The 16,092-nt window shown below is 42.7% G+C and overlaps 1 protein-coding gene across 1 annotated transcript; it reads right to left on the bottom strand.

Annotated features, from left to right (window-relative positions):
- Window positions 1–4,815: 4,815 nt before the first annotated feature.
- LOC132822631 (histamine H3 receptor-like) lies at window positions 4,816–12,962 on the bottom strand (the record flags this gene model as incomplete). The annotated part of the gene is given in 6 exon segments (XM_060835880.1): window positions 4,816–4,853; window positions 8,102–8,275; window positions 8,278–8,398; window positions 8,572–8,933; window positions 11,858–12,045; window positions 12,646–12,962. Coding segments are annotated over 6 exon segments (1,200 nt in total), but the record flags the coding sequence as incomplete, so codon positions are not given.
- Between the last annotated feature and the right edge of the window lie 3,130 nt (window positions 12,963–16,092).

Raw genomic sequence — 16,092 nt, 5'->3', positions numbered from 1 at the left:
TGTAATGGTCCAGGCCAGACCCCACAAAACATCTCAAGAAGGTAGCTCAGACCCTAACTTTGCTAGTTGTTTTAAGCAGGTGTAAAGTGGATACTCCAGGAGAGATGACACTGGTCAAACCACTTTTTTAAACAAAGCGGAATTTATTTACAAGATTACTGAGTGAAGCTTAAACAAAAGAATACAGAATAACGTACCCTATCCAAAAACCCAACAGATTATCCCAACTTAATGATGCTGTTTCAAATACTTGCAACAATCCCCATAAACACCCCTTAGCTCAAAAGGTAAAATCAAACACAGGGTCTTAGAGGAGAGAAGTCAGAGAGAGAATACCAGCATCAACCTGTTTCTTTGGGTCCAGCACTACTGCTAAAAACCAAACCAAACGAAAGAAAAGCTGAGCAAAGAGAGCTGGCCACTCACCTTTCATTGTACAAGTGTTCTTCTTAAACCCTTCTGCCTGAAGCAGTCTATGTTAGCTATTATCAAATTAGCCCTAAAACCTTTCAACCCCAAACTTTTCGGAATCTGTGCCATTTACAACCTCTCTGAAAAAAAAGCCAAAAACAGCATAACCTTGTGCTTCATCACTGGCTCACTAATGTTCTTCAGAGAAGGAAATCTGCCATCCTTGCCCAGTCCAGGCCTACCTATGACTCCAGGCTCAGAGAAATGTGGTTGACACTTAACTGCTCTCGGAGTAATTAGCCCAGTTAAGGATGGGCAACCAACATTGCCTCAACTAGCAACATCTGCAACCTGTGAAAGAATAAAATAAAGTTGGCTTTTTCTTATTGGGAGGCTGGTACCCTTGATGCTCATGATGCATGTCACTTCCTTCTCACCTCAGTTTGTGTAAAAATAGATTCCGTACTCTCTCTCACTCCCTGCTCACATCAACTGCATAACGGTGTGTAGACTGTGTAATATTCAGGTCAATTGGGTTCCTAACAAACTGAATTGTCCACTAATTATTTTTTCCAAAAGTGGGTAGACTGCTGATTGTGGGCCTTGCCTCTCTGTATTATAGGCACTGGCTTGGGGATAGTTGGGCAGGACGTGGGCTATCTGCCTGTCATAGTTTACGTGTCACCCTCCACTAAAAACACTGCTGCCCTATGTGCATTTACAGTTATAGAGTCATAAAAATGCACAGCATGAAAACAGACACTTCGGTCCAACTCATCCATGCCGCCCAGACATCCTATATTAACTTAGTCCTATTTGCCAGCATTTGTGCCATATCCCTCTAAACCTTTCCCATTCACATACCCATCCAGATTCCTTTTAAATGTTGTAATTGTAGCAGCCTTCATCACTTTCTCTGGCAGCTCATACCCCTGTGTGAAAATGTTGCCCCTTAGCTCCCTTTTAAATCTTGCCCTTCTCACCTTAAATTTATTCCCTCCAGTTTTGGACTGTCCTACCCTGAGGAAAAGACCTTGGCTACTCACCCTATCCATGATTTTATAAATCACTGTAAGGTCATCCTTCAGCCTCCAACGCTCAATGCAAAATAGTTCCAGCCCATTCAGACCCTCCTTATAGCTCAAACTCTCCAACCCTGCAAACATCCTTGCAAGATGGCAGCAGAGTAGGAGGCTTCACCTGCAGCTCCCCTGCTCCACCTATTCTTTTTCTTTCTTTTCTCTTTTCAGCAATCCTGGAGCAGCACAAGGGGAAGTGAGTCCTGGAGTAGAGTGAGGTGAGGTGAGACTCAGAACGGCGCGGGGGGACATGAATTCCTGAGCAACACGAGGGAAAGCAAGTCCCTGAGCAGTGTGAGGGGAAATGAGTTCTTGGACAGCATGAGGACAGGTGAGTCCTGGAGCAGCGTGAGGGAATGTGAGTTCCAGACCAGTGTGAGGGGAAGTGAGTCCCAGAACAGCACAAGGAGAAGTGAGTCTCTGAGCATCACGAGGGCAAGTGTGTCCCAAAGCAGTGTGAGGGGAAGCGAGTCCTAGTTTAGGTAAAAACAATGACTGCAAATGCTGGAAACCAGATTCTGGATTAGTGGTGCTGGAAAAGCACAGCTGTTCAGGCAGCATCCGAGGAGTTCCTGTTGAATTGCTGTGCTTTTCCAGCACCACTAATCTAGAGTCCCAGTTTAGCATAAGGGGAAGTGAGTCCCAGAACACAGTGAGGGGAAGCGAGTCCCTGAACAACATGACGGGAAGGGGTTCTTTGGCAGTATGAGGGAAAGCGAATCCCTGAGAAGTGTGAGGGAAAGCGAGTCCCTGAGCAGCATGAGGCGAAGTGAGGTAGAAGACAGAGGGAGGTGGTGGAGGGTTGCTTTTCAGACTGGAGGCCTGTGACCAGTGGAGTGCCACAAGGATCGGTGCTGGGTCCACTACTGTTTGTCATTTATATAAATGATTTGGATGTGAGCATAAGAGGTACAGTTAGTAAGATGACACCAAAATTGGAGGTGTAGTGGACAGCGAAGAGGGTTACCTCAGATTACAACAGGATCTTGATCAAATGGGCCAATGGGGCAAGAATTGGCAGATGGTGTTTAATTCAGATAAATGCGAGGTGCTGCATTTTGGGAAAGCAAATCTTAGCAGGACTTATACATGTAATGGTAAGTTCCTAGGGAGCAGTGCTGAACAAAGAGACCTTGGAGTGAAGGTTCATAGCTCCTTGAAAGTGGAGTCGCAGGTAGATAGGATAGAGAAGAAGGTGTCTAGTATGCTTTCCTTTTATGGTCAGAGTATTGAGTACAGGAGTTGGGAGGTCATGTTTACAGGACATTGGTTAGGACAGTGTTGGAATATTGCATGCTGTTCTGGTCTCCTTTTTATTGGAAAGATGTTTTGAAACTTGAAAGGGTTCAGAAAAGATTTACAAGGATGTTGCCAGGATTGGAGGATTTGAGCTATAGGGAGAGGCTGAACAGGCTGGGGATGTTTTCCCTGGATCATCGGAGGTTGAGGGGTGACCTTATAGATGTCTATAAAATTATGAGGGGCATGGATAGGATATATAGACAAAGTCTTTTCCCTGGGGTGGGGAAGTCCAGAACTAGAAGGCATAGGTTTAGGGTGAGAGGGGAAAGGTATAAAAGAGACATAAGGGGCAACTTTTTCACATAGAGGGTGGTACGTGTATGGAATGAGCTGCCAGAGGAAGTGGTGGAGACTGGTACAATTGCAACATTTAAAAGGCACCTGGATGGTTATATGAATAGGAAGGGTTTGGAGGGATATGGGCCGGGTGCTGGCAGTTGGGACTAGATTGGGTTGGGATATCTGGTCAGCATGGACGGATTGGACCGAAGGGTGAGTGTCCATGCTGTACATCTCTCGGACTCTATGAGTCCCTGAGCAGCGCGAGTGGACGTTAATCCCTGAGCAGCGTGAGCCGAAGTGAGTTTCTGAGCATTGTGAGGGGAGGTTAATCCTGAGCCACACAAGGGGAAATTAATCCCGGAGCAGTACGATGTAAAGTGAATCCTGGAGCAGTGCAAGGGGAAGTGAGTCCCAGAGCACTGCAAGGGAAATGAGTGCCTGTGCAGTGTGAGGTGAAGTAAGTCCCTGAACAGCATGAGAGCAAGTGAGTCCCGGAGCAGTGCGAGGGAATGTGAGTCCCAGAACAGCACCAGGGAAAGTAAGTCTCTGAGCAGTGTGAAGGGAAGTGAGTCCTTGTCAGTGTAAGGGAAAGTGATTCCCTGAGCAGTCTGAAGGCAAGTGAATCCCTGAGCAGCGTGAGGGAAAGTTCATCCCTGCCCAGAGCAAGGAGAAGCAAGTGCCACAGCGACATGAAGTGAATCCCTGAGCAGCGTGTGTGGAAACAAGTCCTGGAGCAGCGCAAGGGGAAGCGAGTACTGGGACAGCGCAACATATCTTGAACTGAATGCTGGTGCAGTGCAACATGGAGGCTTGGAGTGGAAAGGGACAGTAGTTGGACTGGGGTCTGGCAAGGATGGTCAGACCACGTACTCACTGAGCTGCTGCAATGTTATGTCTATTTGAAAGTCTTTAATGGATTGTAATGTCAATCCTTTAATAATGGTATAACTATCTTATTTCTATAAGTAATGTTACTACTTTTTCTTTTATTCTCTTTGTATCTAAGAGTTGTACCTATGTACTTATACCTAAGATGGGGCCATTAGAGGCTGCCCTTGTAAACGCTTTTCACTCCTGTACTTCTGTACAGGATATTCTCTTCTATTTGAACATCTTTTCTGAAGCTTGTCAAGTTTTATAACATCTTTCCAATAGCAGGAAGACCAGAATTGAATGCAGTATTCCAAATGTGGCCTAACCAACGTTCTGAATAGACAAACTAGAACTTTTTCATTGTGGTTGAGAAAATGTAGTCCTGACCTGATAGAGGTCTTCAAGATTGTGAGGAGTTATGATAAACACAAATAGTGATAGATAATTTTCTCCAGTCAGAGAAATGTTAATGAATGGGCATCAATTCATGATAATCACAAAATATGAGAGATGTGGCAGAATTGCTATGACATCTAGGAAGATTCATGCACTAATTATTTGAGAATCCATCCTCAGCATTGACCTGAAATCAAATGTTCTTCTCAAAGGTTTGCTAAGAGGTGACAAACACAAGAATATGCTGCATGATGGCACAGTAGTTAGCACTGCTGCCTCACAGTGCCAGAGACCTGGGTTCAATTCCCGCCTTAGGCAACTGTCTGTGTGGAGTTTGCATATTCTACCCGTGTCTGTGTGGGTTTCCTTCGGGTGCTCTGGTTTCCTTCCACAGTCCAAAGATGTGCAGGTTAGGTGAACTGGCCATGCTAAATTCCCGTTAGTGTTAGGTGTAGGGGAATGGGTCTGGGTGGGTTGGTGTGGACTTGTTGGGCTGAAGGGCCTGTTTCCATACTGTAGGTAATCTAATTATGATGTTCCAGTAAATTAGAAAACTAAAGACTCTTTTAGCTCCTTCGCATTACATTCAATGTTTAATAATAATCAGTTAGTCAGACAACAATAACACTTTTAAATTGTTAACTAACTTCTCGTGACCTACCTGAGGAACACTAATTGAAATTATTTGAGAAATCAATGTGAAATATCTATATTAATAAAACAACATTTTAACATGGTCTTGAGCTCTAACAGAGCCTATTCAAAGTGAAGATATAGCACAAAATCTAACTCAATAAATTAATGTATTGCTCTAAAGCTGTTATTGTAGAATATTAACATACAATACTGGATGTGAAAATGGATATTACAGGTAATATTCAGAATCACTATAATGTGGATATAAACCATTCAGTCCATCAAGTCCACACCCACCCTCTGAAGAGCATTGTGCCCAGACCAAGCCCCATTCCTGTATCTCCCATGTCCAATTCACCTAACCTGCACATCTTTGTACTGTGGGAGGAAATCTTCGAGGAGAAAGTGAGGACTGCAGATGCTGGAGGTCAGAGCTGAAAATGTGTTGCTGGTTAAAGCGCAGCAGGTTAGGCAGCATCCAAGGAACAGGATCGCCCCTCCCCCAAGTCCCTCCTCCCTACCTTTTATCTTAGCCTGCCTGGCACCCTCTCCTCATTCCTGATGAAGGGCTCTGGCCCGAAACGTCGAATTTCCGGTTCCTTGGATGCTGCCGAAACTGCTGCGCTTTAACCAGCAACACATTTTCAGCTCTGATCTCCAGCATCTGCAGTCCTCACTTTCTCCTCGAAGATTTTAACCTACTGCGAATCCTCTTGCAAGGATGCCTTCCTTGAAGAAGCTCTCTTCCTCCCTCTACAAGGATCTCAGTGAGTCTCTCTCTCACTGCACCACCCCAGGTCATCTCCTCTGCACAGAAGCTGTTCAGCCACGTTCTCAAACAGACTCGTTATTCCCTTGAACTCAGCACCGCCCTCCTAACCTGCAATCCTCTTCCTGACCTCTCCGCCCCCACCCCACTCTGGCCTATCACCCTCACCTTGACCTCCTTCCACCTATCACATCTCCATCGCCCCTCCCCCAAGTCCCTCCTCCCTACCTTTTATCTTAGCCTGCCTGGCACCCTCTCCTCATTCCTGATGAAGGGCTCTGGCCCAAAACGTCGAATTTCCTGTTCCTTGGATGCTGCCTAACCTGCTGCGCTTTAACCAGCAACACATTTTCAACTGTGGGAGGAACTCAGAGCACCCAGAGAAAGCCTATGCAGACACAAGGACAATGTGCAAACTCCACACAGACAGTTGCCTGAGGATGGAATTGAACTCAGATCCTTGGTGCTGTGAGGCAGTAGTGCTCACCAGTGTACCACTGTTGTGTGTCAACATTAATTCAAAAGTACATTTTTCTTCCATTTCAAAGAACAGCTCACTGTTAATTGGACATGCACATAGTGCAAGAAGTACACGTGAAGGAATGACTGGAAATTTATTGACCATCTCTAGTTCCCCTTAAGGTAGTGGTAAGCTGCCTTCTTCAATCACTTATTTAATGTAGTTAGATCCACGTTGAATTAGTGTGAACATTCGGACATTTTAAACCAGTGATACTGAAGGAACAGTAATATATTTGCAAGTCAGATGGTGAATGGCTTGGAAGAGAACTTGCAGGTGATGGTTTTTCCATGTATCAGCTACTCTTGTCCTTCTAGAGGATAGTGGTTGTTGGTTTGGAAGATGCTGTCTAACAAGCCTTGGTGAATTTCTGCAGTTTGTCTTGTAGATGGTACACGTTGTTGTTACTGAACATTGTCAGGGCCCATAGCCTTTGCAATATCCAATGCCTTGAGCTATTTCTTAATGTGGTAGGAGGAAATCGAATGGTTGAGTAATGGCATTTGTGACACTAGAGATTTTTGGAGGAGCCAAGACAGATCACCTACTCTGCACTTTTGACAGAAGATTGTTGCAAATGCCTCAGCCCTAATCTTATCTTTAGCTGGACTGTCAAAATGACACTACACCACTTTTCTAAGGGGCAGGACATACATAGAATCACTCCCAACAAAGAAAACCATCTTTTTCAGGTTTTTAGCTCCATGTGGAACTACAGGTCTCTGAAGAAGAGTCACACTGAACTTGAAAACTTAAGTAATTTCCTCTCTCCTTAGATGATGCCAGACCTGCATCGATTTTTCAGCACTTTCCAGGTTTATCACTTTGAACATGTAATTGTTTCATTCTGATATTGATAACCGTAACCATATGAAGGCTAGGGCCTTAGGTGGCACAGGTTCCACTAAGGCTTATAGAAAGCATAAAAGGTGGATGATTGGGAATCCTCCCAAGCTTAACAAGGATTACGCAGGAATAAGATCCATCAATTCCATTTTAAGAGACTTTAAAGAATAATAAAATTGGACAGAATCCTGCTTCATCCCTAAAATCCAAATAGTTTCTCCTAAGTAAAAGTCAGACCTTTTGAGACCCACCTGTTGTATTATGAAATCAGACTGAAAGGAGGTTGGATGGGTTGTTCATTAAACTGAGATAGCTTGAGGGATTCACTCTCCAACTATGTGTAACATTAGGCTTAAAGACAACCAACTGATGTGAGCTCATATTCTGACCTCTGACTGGGACAATGAAAAGTTATGATTTGAAGTTACAATCTACAGGTAGTTTGACTGTGGGGTTTTCCAGTATACACTTTTGAGAGAAGAGGATGAGCTCCACTTGTATGTTGATGATGTAACAGATGAAAACTGTGCCCAGTTGATCCATATATTGTCACCTTTGTTTCTCAGCAAGCTTTATCCTGCTACTTTCCAAAACGGTGGCACGGTGGCACAGTGGTTAGCACTGCTGCCTCACAGCAACAGAGACCTGGGTTCAATTCCCGACTCAGGCGACTGACTGTGTGGAGTTTGCACATTCTCCCCGTGTCTGCGTGGGTTTCCTCCGGGTGCTCCGGTTTCCTCCCACACTCCAAAGATGTGCGGGTTAGGTGAATTGGCCATGCTAAATTGCCCGTAGTGTTAGGTAAGGGGTAAATGTAGGGGTATGGGTGGGTTGCGCTTCGGCGGGTCGGTGTGGACTTGTTGGGCCGAAGGGCCTGTTTCCACACTGTAAGTAATCTAATCTAAAACACCACTAAGCAGTGACAGCCTCCCCATTTAAATATGTGTTGCTGGACTATTGCCATAGGGAACGTGGTCTTTAGTGTTGTGGGGCAAAAGAGTTTTATAAAAGCTCTTTTAAAACTTTTGTGACATAAAGGATACAGAATTGGATTAATAGCAGAGTTAATCCACAGAAACCAGAATGAAGATTCATACCAATCAAGTGCGATGCAGGTCCCATGACATCCTGCCCTGACAGCCATGAGCAAGGTATATGGGCCCAACAAATGTCAGAAATACAAACAATAACAGCAAGTGATTTTGCAATTTGTTTGTCCCTGGACAATCTAAAATGTTGCACAACATTCTGAGAAATTAGTTTAATTTTTCTCTTTGAAAATGGCTGCGATTGTGAAATTCCTTCTTTCATTAAACATTTTTCTTCACTGGGTGGAATTGTTTTTCCTAGATTGGTTCTGTGTTTCAAGTGATCTGACCTATTCCCCTTGACTTTTAGATCAGTGAACCTTGTTGTTGAATCACAAACTGTTGGCTTGATCAGTTTACTTTACAAACTTTTAAGGAGCATGCTGAATCAAAATTTGCTTCTAAGTTCTCGAGTGATGGTTTACTTTGCGTGGTGTTCCAGAAGTTATTTGACTGTGTCCTTATTCATTTCTGAACTTTGAGGGATATGCTTAGGTTGAAATACATGACACTGATGAAAGGTACAAAGAACTCCACTGTTGATACTGTTATCAGAAAGTACCAGTTATAGTAAAATTCAGCATAACACTCTCCCTCAGGCCCAAAGCTCCTGCCAATTATATATTCCCAGGCTGTTATTGCTGGGCCATACAAAAGGAATGCAGTGAGCCAAAGCAGCATCATTTTGATGCTGCATTTCTTCTCTTCCCTTGCTGAACTTGATATGAAACCTAGGTAGAATTTAGACAATAAATAAGTGTTATTAAACCTAACATTTGAGGTGTCTGAGATAGTTGTATGTACAAGTGAATTATAAACATTTCAAAATACATTTTCTAAACTGTGTCAAAACCAGACTTTCTGTATAAAACTGCTCAATTAATTATAAAGATAACACTCCGCAGAGTATGCATACATTTTTAGCCAGACACCTACACTGCTATTTCTCAAGAAGGGTAATTGGGTGTATTTGCAGAGTTTAAACCTTTTGTTGTTAATATTTATATCTTTGCTTGAGTAAGTTTTGTTTGCAATAAAACTAGTTCTATATTACTTAAGGAACTGGCTGATGTGTTGCTGATACTAAGCTATATTTGATTTGATTTGATTTAACTTATACTGTCATAAGTACCTAGGTCCAATGAAGTGTTTTGTTTTGCACACAGTACAGGCAGATCATACTAAACAAAGTGTATTAGTGTAGTACAACAAAGTGAAGAATATAATCTTACGGCTGTAGAAAAGGTGCACAAAGAGTGAGATCAACATTGAGGTTTAACATTTGAGAAGTCCATTCAGAAGCCTTATAACAGTGGAGAAGAAGCTGTTCTTGAATTTGTTGGTATGTGTGTTTAAGCTTTTGTATCTTCTGCCCAGTGGAAGAAGTTAGAAGAGATTATAACCAGGGCAGAAGGGGTCTTTGATTATGTTGGCTGCCTTCCTGAGGTGTTACGATACTGTCTGATATTTATTTGACACGTCCCTTTTTAAATTCAAACTTTGTTATGACCCAGTAGAGGAGTAGGAATGGAATAGAATCAGTTCATTCCTCCAAACTCAATCTTAACAATAGGACACAGCATTAGGATAGGGAAATGGAAACTTCCCAATTCTCCAGATTGGATATCATTTGATCTAAGGGAAAGACTTCCAATACTGAGAATGAAATGTGGAATATAGTAAATTATTTTACTCTGATATTCTGATACAAATTGATTAGCAGAAAGTTTACCAGAAACAGACATGTACCTGAAAGCCTCTACATTTTAAAGGAAAAAATATTTGGGAGGAAAATACAACTTGCTTAAGTTAACTGTTAAACAGTATTATTAGGCTTGTACTTTAGAATAGCATAATAACTGAGAAGTCAGTTGAGATTTCATTGATCAAATCTGTCAGAAAAATGTCAACCTCAATAAAATAAAAGTTGAAAAGTTTGTTGTGAAGATTGTAAGTGACACAAATCTATACATTAACTTGAGTCATAGAGATGTACAGCATGGAAACAGACCCTTCGGTCCAACCCATCCATGCCGGCCACATATCCCAACCCAATTCTAGTCCCGGCCCATATCTCTCCAAACCCATCCTATTCATATATACATCCAAATGCCTCTTAAATGTTGCAATTGTACCAGCCTCCCCGCTTTCAAGGAGCTATGAACCTGCACTCCAAGATCTCTTTGTTCAGCAACACTCTCTAGGACCTTACCGTTAAGTGTATAAGTCCTGCTAAGATTTGCTTTCCCAAAATGCAGCACTTCGCATTTATCTGAATTAAATTCCATCTGCCACTTCTCAGCCCATTGGCCCATCTGGTCAAGATCCTGTTGTAATCTGAGGTAACCCTCTTCGCTGTCCACTACACCTCCAATTTTGGTGTCATCTGCAAACTTACTAACTGTGCCTCTTATGCTCGCATCCAAATCATTTATGTAAATGACAGAAAGTAGAGGTTGCTAGCATATTCTTGGTATTGTGAGAAATAGAAGACAATGTTATTTGCTTTTCAATATTACCTGGTCAGTTATATGCACAATTTTCTCTGCTTTGTGTTTGTGTTGTTCTGAAGTAAGCTGAGCAGTAAAATGGAGATATATTGAGGATTGTTTATGCTGTATGAGTGGATTTCACTAGCATTCCATGTTGTGCCAATTAGTGGACAATAATAAAATCAAGATAATATGATGCTTAGAATTTCAAATGTGCACTGTTGGTGAAAATAGAGTTTGGGGCGCACATCCCCACATTCTAGTTTATATTGTTCCCTTTACACTCACTGCTTCTCTTCCCAGGTCAATCACTCAGATTTAATCACACAGGATAATATTTATCCTCAAAGTGACTTTCAAACTCTTCTGTAAGTATATATAGATAGAATTTGTCTTAGATTATTCTAGCATATCTTGTATGAAGTTTCATCAAAGTAAAATGGACATCCCAAAAGCCACTTACATACTGATATTTAATAAAAACTGAACTACAAGAGAAAGGCAACTCAAATATAACTCAGCTTTTGAGTTCAACCCATGGGTATTGGAGGTGGGAAGATAGTGAATTCAAAAGGCAAGGAAAGAATATAACAGTTGATTGGATTATTTAAAATGAGAGGTAAAGATATTGGTTGCAGTAAGGAAATTGCAGGAAGACAAATGATTGATTTGAATTCAAACCGGTGAAAGACTTAATGATAGGTGTTGTGGGTGGGAGACATGTGTGATGTGAGAGTTACCAAGCTTTGACCCACATTCCCCCCATTCCCCAAACCCGATCTCTTGTACAATCATTGCTTCCTTTTCCCCACTACATAATGTCATGCCACCCACCATCTCCTGGAGGATAACATGTAGTGAGATCGAAAGATTGCACAGCCAGCATTGGGAAATCATTCCAATAAAAGGTTTCCCTCTATTTTCCCAGCTCCAGCACCACCCAATCCATCTCAACCCACTGCCTACAAGCTGACACAGCACTGTGAAAATTAAACTCCAAAGGATCAACAGAACAAATATTACATGCAAATTAATGTGTGAGTGAGGATAACTATTTAACTTTGGGATATATGATGCCCACCTGGTTTGGGGCAGGTTGTGGACCTGTAATGTTCAAATTATACAGGACAGAGGATTAACTTTGTGTTTGCATTTGATTTGACTCATCGGTCTAGTCTCACAGTTGAATCTGCCATAACTTATCAGGACCATGTTAAACACTGAAGATGTACAAAGGAGGTAATCTATCACCAGCCAGAATTCACAGCCAGTCTTGTGCAACACCCATCGGCCAGTCAGGACATAGGGAATGTACAAGGGGATGCAAAACGCCCCTGGAATGGAATATAAACTACGATTAAGAAGTGAACAGTTACAATAGTATCAGAACATGATTAATTCAACAAAGTTAGAGCTTGGGAAAGTTAGTTTGAACCAGGAAAAAGGATGGATGGAAAGGTTTCAGGTGTCATTCAGGATCAAAATTCATACTGTAAGTTTACTTGCCACGGTTATAACATATATCATAACATTGAGCAACACATTTACAGTTGAATGTGACAAGTCCACATGTGAAAAATACAATATTGAAGACGATTCTGAAGAAGGGTCACAAGACTTGAAAGGTTATCTCTGCAGATGTTGTCAGACCTGTTGAATATCTCTAGCACTTTCTGTTTTTGATTGAAGACAATTCAGTTGACAGCGCATATAAGTAACTTGCATGACTTTGTGGTATAGTGCTGAGCAGACAGTTTCTTCACAATGTTTAACACAGGCTTACTGACGACTTTCGACAAAGTATAGAAGGCAGACTGAGATGCAAGTCCCCTCACGAACAGTTAGGAAAATGGAAAATGAAGGTGAGACGAAACACAACAAGGAAACTATGACACCTGGAGAATTGATGGTGTAAAAGCTGGATGCATTTTCTGGCTGAGCCACTGTTGACCTTCCCACTGAGAAGTCTGAGATGGACAGGTTTAAGGGGAAGAAATTATTTTGACTCCGCAGACTCTTATCCACCACAAAGGCCAGGATCACCAAAGCATTCCCGAATGTGGTGACGACCACAAGGAGAACCATCAAAGTGATCAGGAGAGCGGCGGAGGTGGCCGAGAATTGGTAGAAAGGGGGGCGTCCGGCTAAGCCGGTGATGAGGGAGAGGTTGGAGGGCAAGTACTGGGAGCTGTTCACTTCAGCACGAAGAGAGGCATTCAGCAGCGGCACTGCCCAGGTGATCGCATACAGGGTCCCCAGTTTGGCCATGGTGCAGCGAGGGCAGAGCTCAAGCAGCCACAACTGACCCTTGGCACTGTGTGAATCCTGAACTTGTGCAGTTCTGGCTTAGGACTGCCAGAGGACACAGACTCCCCATCCCTCACTCACTCAAAGGCCAACATTATCATATCAGGATTTACAAACCAGCCAACATCATCATGACAGGACTTACAAAGGCAGAAAATAACCCTAAAATCCATTAAGAAACCTGAAGATACTGGGATGGGCTTATGGAGTTGAATCTGAGTGGGATCTGTACGTGAGATTGGCTGTAGTTATATTATTGCTGATGTTTTCTTCAGTTGTATTATGTGACAATGAATCCGGATTCAGAAAAAGAGCGGTATTTTACAAATGGGAGTGGATATTTTTCAGGAAGAGGTTTTGATAATTGAATGCAGCAAACTCTGGAAGGACATCCTGCAGCAGCCCTTAACATTTTCCCCAATGTGAGCCCTCATTTCATGTTGCCAACAGTCGCGATCCTTCAGAAGATGATGAGGGAGGTGGAGAAAGGCCTATTACAGCAAGGGAAAGTGGGTATCAGCTATTCCTGACTCAGAGTTCGTAACTTGGTATCCTGAATTACACTTTGGGAAGCCCTGCCTACTGCAAACACACAATCCACCCAAGATAGCAGGGATATGCTCGCAGCCATAGGAACAAAAGACATGGGAGCAAGAGTAGAGCATTTGGCCCCTGAAGACTGCATCATCATTCAATGTATTCATAGCTGAGCTATGACCTCAACTCCAATTTCCTACCATGGAGTACACACAGCACAGAAACCAACCCTTTGGTCCAATGAGTGTTTTTATTTTATTCATTCACTGGTTGAGGGTGTCACTGGCTGGGCAGCATTTATTGCCCATCTCCAATTGCCCAGAGGGCAGATACAAGTCAACCACATTGCTCTGGAGTCACATGTACTGAAAATGTGTTGCTGGTTAAAGCACAGCAGGTCAGGCAGCATCCAAGGAACAGGAAATTTGACGCTTCGGGCCAGAGCCCTTCATCAGGAATGATCTCATTCCTGATGAAGGGCTCTGGCCCGAAGCGTCGAATTTCCTGTTCCTTGGATGCTTCCTGACCTGCTGTGCTTTAACCAGCAACACATTTTCAGCTCTGATCTCCAGCATCTGCAGACCTCATTTTTTACTTGGAGTCACATGTGGGCCAGACCAGGTAAGGATGGCAGCTTCCTTCCCTAAAGGGCTTTAGTGAATGAGATGGGTTTTTCTGACAATCGACAATCGATTCATAGTCATCATTAGACTCTTAATTCCAGATTTTCTTTTCATTGAATTCAAATCCCACCATCTGCTGCAACGGGTTTTAAACCCAGGTCTCCAGAACATTATCTGCGTCTCTAGATTAACAGTCCAGCGATAACACCATTAGGCTATTGCCTCCTCTTGTAAGGGTCTTATAAGTTAGGCTGATGAACTCAGGGCGTGTATGAGAACATGGAACTGGGATGCCATAGCTATTACAAAAACTTGGACAGAAAGGATGGACAGGATTGGCAGCTCAATGATCCTGGTTTTATGTGCTACAGGAAGGATAGAGAGGGAGCCAAAAGTGGTGTTTTTGATTAAGGAAAATATTATTGCTGAAGACAGAGAAGATATTTCTGAGAGAACATCCTTTGAAAATATATGGGGTGAAATTAGAAATAAGAAAGGGATGATCATTTTGATGAGATTTTACTGTAAGGCCCTAATAGTCAAAAGGAGATTGAGGAACAAATGTGTAGAGAGATTAGATTCCTTACAGTGTGGAAACTGGCCTTTCGGCCCAACCAGTCCACACCGACCCTCTGAAGAGTAACCCATCCAGACCCATTTCCCTCTGACTAATGCACCTAACACAATGGGCAATTTAGCATGGCCAATTCATCGGACCTGCACATCTTTGGACTGTGGGAGGAAACCCACGCAGACACAGGGAGAATGTGCAAACAGGCTGGAATTAAACCTGAGACCCTGGTGCTGAGGCAGCAGTTCTAACCACTGAGTCACCATGCCGCCCAGATCTCAGATATATATAAGAATAATAGGGTTGTAATGGTAGGGAATTTTAATTTTCCCAACATAGACTGGAACTGCTATAGTGTTAAAGGTTTGGATGATGAGGAATTTGTTACATGGGTTCAAGAAACTTTTCTTTATCATAATGTAAATGTTTCTATTGGAAAAGGAGCAAAACCTGACCCTCTCTTGGAAAATAAGGCAGGGCAAGTAACTGATGTGATAATAAGGAACACTTTGGAACTAGTGAACATAATTCTATTGGTTTTAAAATAGTTATGGAAAAGGATATGCCTTTCATCAATGTTAAAATTCTCAATTGGAGTAAGGCAAATTTTAATGGTATGAGTCAAGAACTTCCCAAAGTTGATTAGAGTAGACTGCTTCCAGGTAAAGGAATGACTGACAAATGGGAGGCTTTCAAATGTATGATAGCAAGACTTCAGAGGTATTATGTTCCTGTTTGAGTGAAAGGTAAAGCTGGTAATATCGGAAACATTGGATGAATAAAGGTATTGAGGTTCAAGTCAAGAATAAATATATTAGATAAACACAACTGGGATCAAATGATTCTCTTGGAGAGTACAAAGAGTGTCGGGGCTTTCTTAAGAGGGAAATCAGGAAGGCAAAGAAGGAATACGAGATAGCCTTTACAGATAAGGTTAAAGATAATCCTGGGGGATCTAAGATGGCGGCGATCTGAGAAGATCACACTGCAGAGCTTTGCATTGCAGCAGGAGCAGGACAGTCCTTTAACCCACCCAACCCAGGTCATCAGGATTTCTTGGGGCGCTGGAAAGATTGTGTAGCCCCAAGAAACATTTAAAAATTGACTTACCTGCATTTTCTGCTGTCCAGAAATGCCTAAAAAAGGAGGAGGAGCATCTGAGGCCAGGCCTGTAGCTCAGCCTGCAGCAGCCTCAGAGCAGATTACTCTCCAGGACCTGGTGAACCAGCTCTCAAAATCTCGTAAGATGTTGGGGAAACAGATTGAAGAGAAGCTGGCTCCAGTCTCTCTCATGCTGCAGAAGCATGAGCAGCAGCTGGGAGAGCTGGAGAAGAGGACAGATGAGGTGGAGCATGGGGTC

The sequence above is a fragment of the Hemiscyllium ocellatum genome, chromosome 15 (genome assembly GCF_020745735.1).
Source record: "Hemiscyllium ocellatum isolate sHemOce1 chromosome 15, sHemOce1.pat.X.cur, whole genome shotgun sequence".
Classification (NCBI taxonomy): Eukaryota; Metazoa; Chordata; class Chondrichthyes; order Orectolobiformes; family Hemiscylliidae; genus Hemiscyllium; species Hemiscyllium ocellatum.
Note: the sequence above shows the minus strand (reverse complement) of the source record. Positions and strands in the feature narration are given on the sequence as shown.